This window comes from Propithecus coquereli, unplaced genomic scaffold (assembly GCF_000956105.1).
Source record: "Propithecus coquereli isolate 6110/MARCELLA unplaced genomic scaffold, Pcoq_1.0 Scaffold9, whole genome shotgun sequence".
NCBI classification, from domain to species: Eukaryota; Metazoa; Chordata; class Mammalia; order Primates; family Indriidae; genus Propithecus; species Propithecus coquereli.
Genome location: NW_012155284.1, coordinates 17,456,789 through 17,457,980, shown reverse-complemented (window position 1 = coordinate 17,457,980; position 1,192 = coordinate 17,456,789). Strand labels below are relative to the sequence as shown.

The 1,192-nt window shown below is 33.5% G+C and overlaps 1 protein-coding gene across 1 annotated transcript in view; it reads left to right on the top strand.

Annotated features, from left to right (window-relative positions):
• The window catches only part of IPO11 (importin 11), a 227,213-nt gene that overhangs the window by 43,380 nt on the left and 182,641 nt on the right, over positions 1-1,192 (top strand). Inside the window, exon 10 of the mRNA XM_012664506.1 lies at positions 368-372. Coding sequence (XP_012519960.1) covers positions 368-372 — 5 coding nt within the window. The remainder of the gene's footprint in view (positions 1-367; positions 373-1,192) is intronic.

Genomic DNA, 1,192 nt, shown 5'->3' with positions numbered 1-1,192 from the left:
GACCCATTGGAGAAAGCAGAGATGAAGATAGCAGTTCAGCTAGAGATAGATCAGATGTAGCAGGCAGTATAATATCGGAAAGTCAGTATATTCAGATTGACTATCAGATTATCATCATCAATATCAAACACCTATGGAATGGAATTATATGGGTGCACTGTGCTAGGCAATGCATAAAAATTTTTTTAAAGTTTTATAAACCATTGATTTTTATGAAATTTTGGATTTGGAGGATTGGGAAAAGCACAAAGAATTGGGGTGTAGCAATTAGGAAAACCTGGCTTGAAGGCTGCTTGCACTAAACTAGGTACTTGAAGACAATTGGGAATATCTAAATCTGTAATCTATTTTCCCTTTTTCTTTGAAGATTCAGTAATAGGGTTGGGATTGTCTGTCCCTGGGAGGGGAGAAAAGGAGCAGAAATGAGTTGTTTTTATTTTTGTGTTTAGGTAGTTGTTACCTTTAGTTTCAGTTGCCATCATTTCTCATGTACCAAATAGCCTCAATAGCAAAAGCCCACCTAATCTTCCAAGATTCAGTATGGAATTGACTAAGAAAGATCCTTTTTGTTAAAAAAACACAAAGCAAGATAAAACAGGATGATGTAGTTAGTCAATGGGGCTGTGTGCGGTGTATCAATGACACTTGCCTACATCTCTGCTACCAGCAGTCCCTGCTTAATATGTTAATTACATAAGTAAAATTTATAAAGCTTTATTTAAAAGGCCTGATTTAGAAAATACATTGATTATTGAGCAAATTGATTTTCCAGTTCTTAGTCAAGGTAATGATACAGATAGATGGTATCTGTTATTTATTCTTCTTTTCAGAAGAAGTTGGAAGAAATTTCATTTATGAAATTCATACTTACAATCTCTAAGACTTTATTAAGGCTTTTAAAATTCGAATATTTCAAACATGCCTCCAAACAGAATTGAATAACTTTGAGTATCCATGAGATCATCACTCAGCTTCAACAATTATAAACATGTGGTTGTGGTCAATCCTGTTCTATCTGTATGCTTTCTTCCCTCCCACCATTGCTGGTTATTTTAAAGCAAATCCCAGTTATTATATAGTATTATTTGTAAATATTTGAGTTTGTGTCTTTAAGCAGCAGGGTTTTTTTTTAAATGCGATATGAGCACAATGATCACATTAAAAAATAGTAGTGACTTTTTAACATCATTTA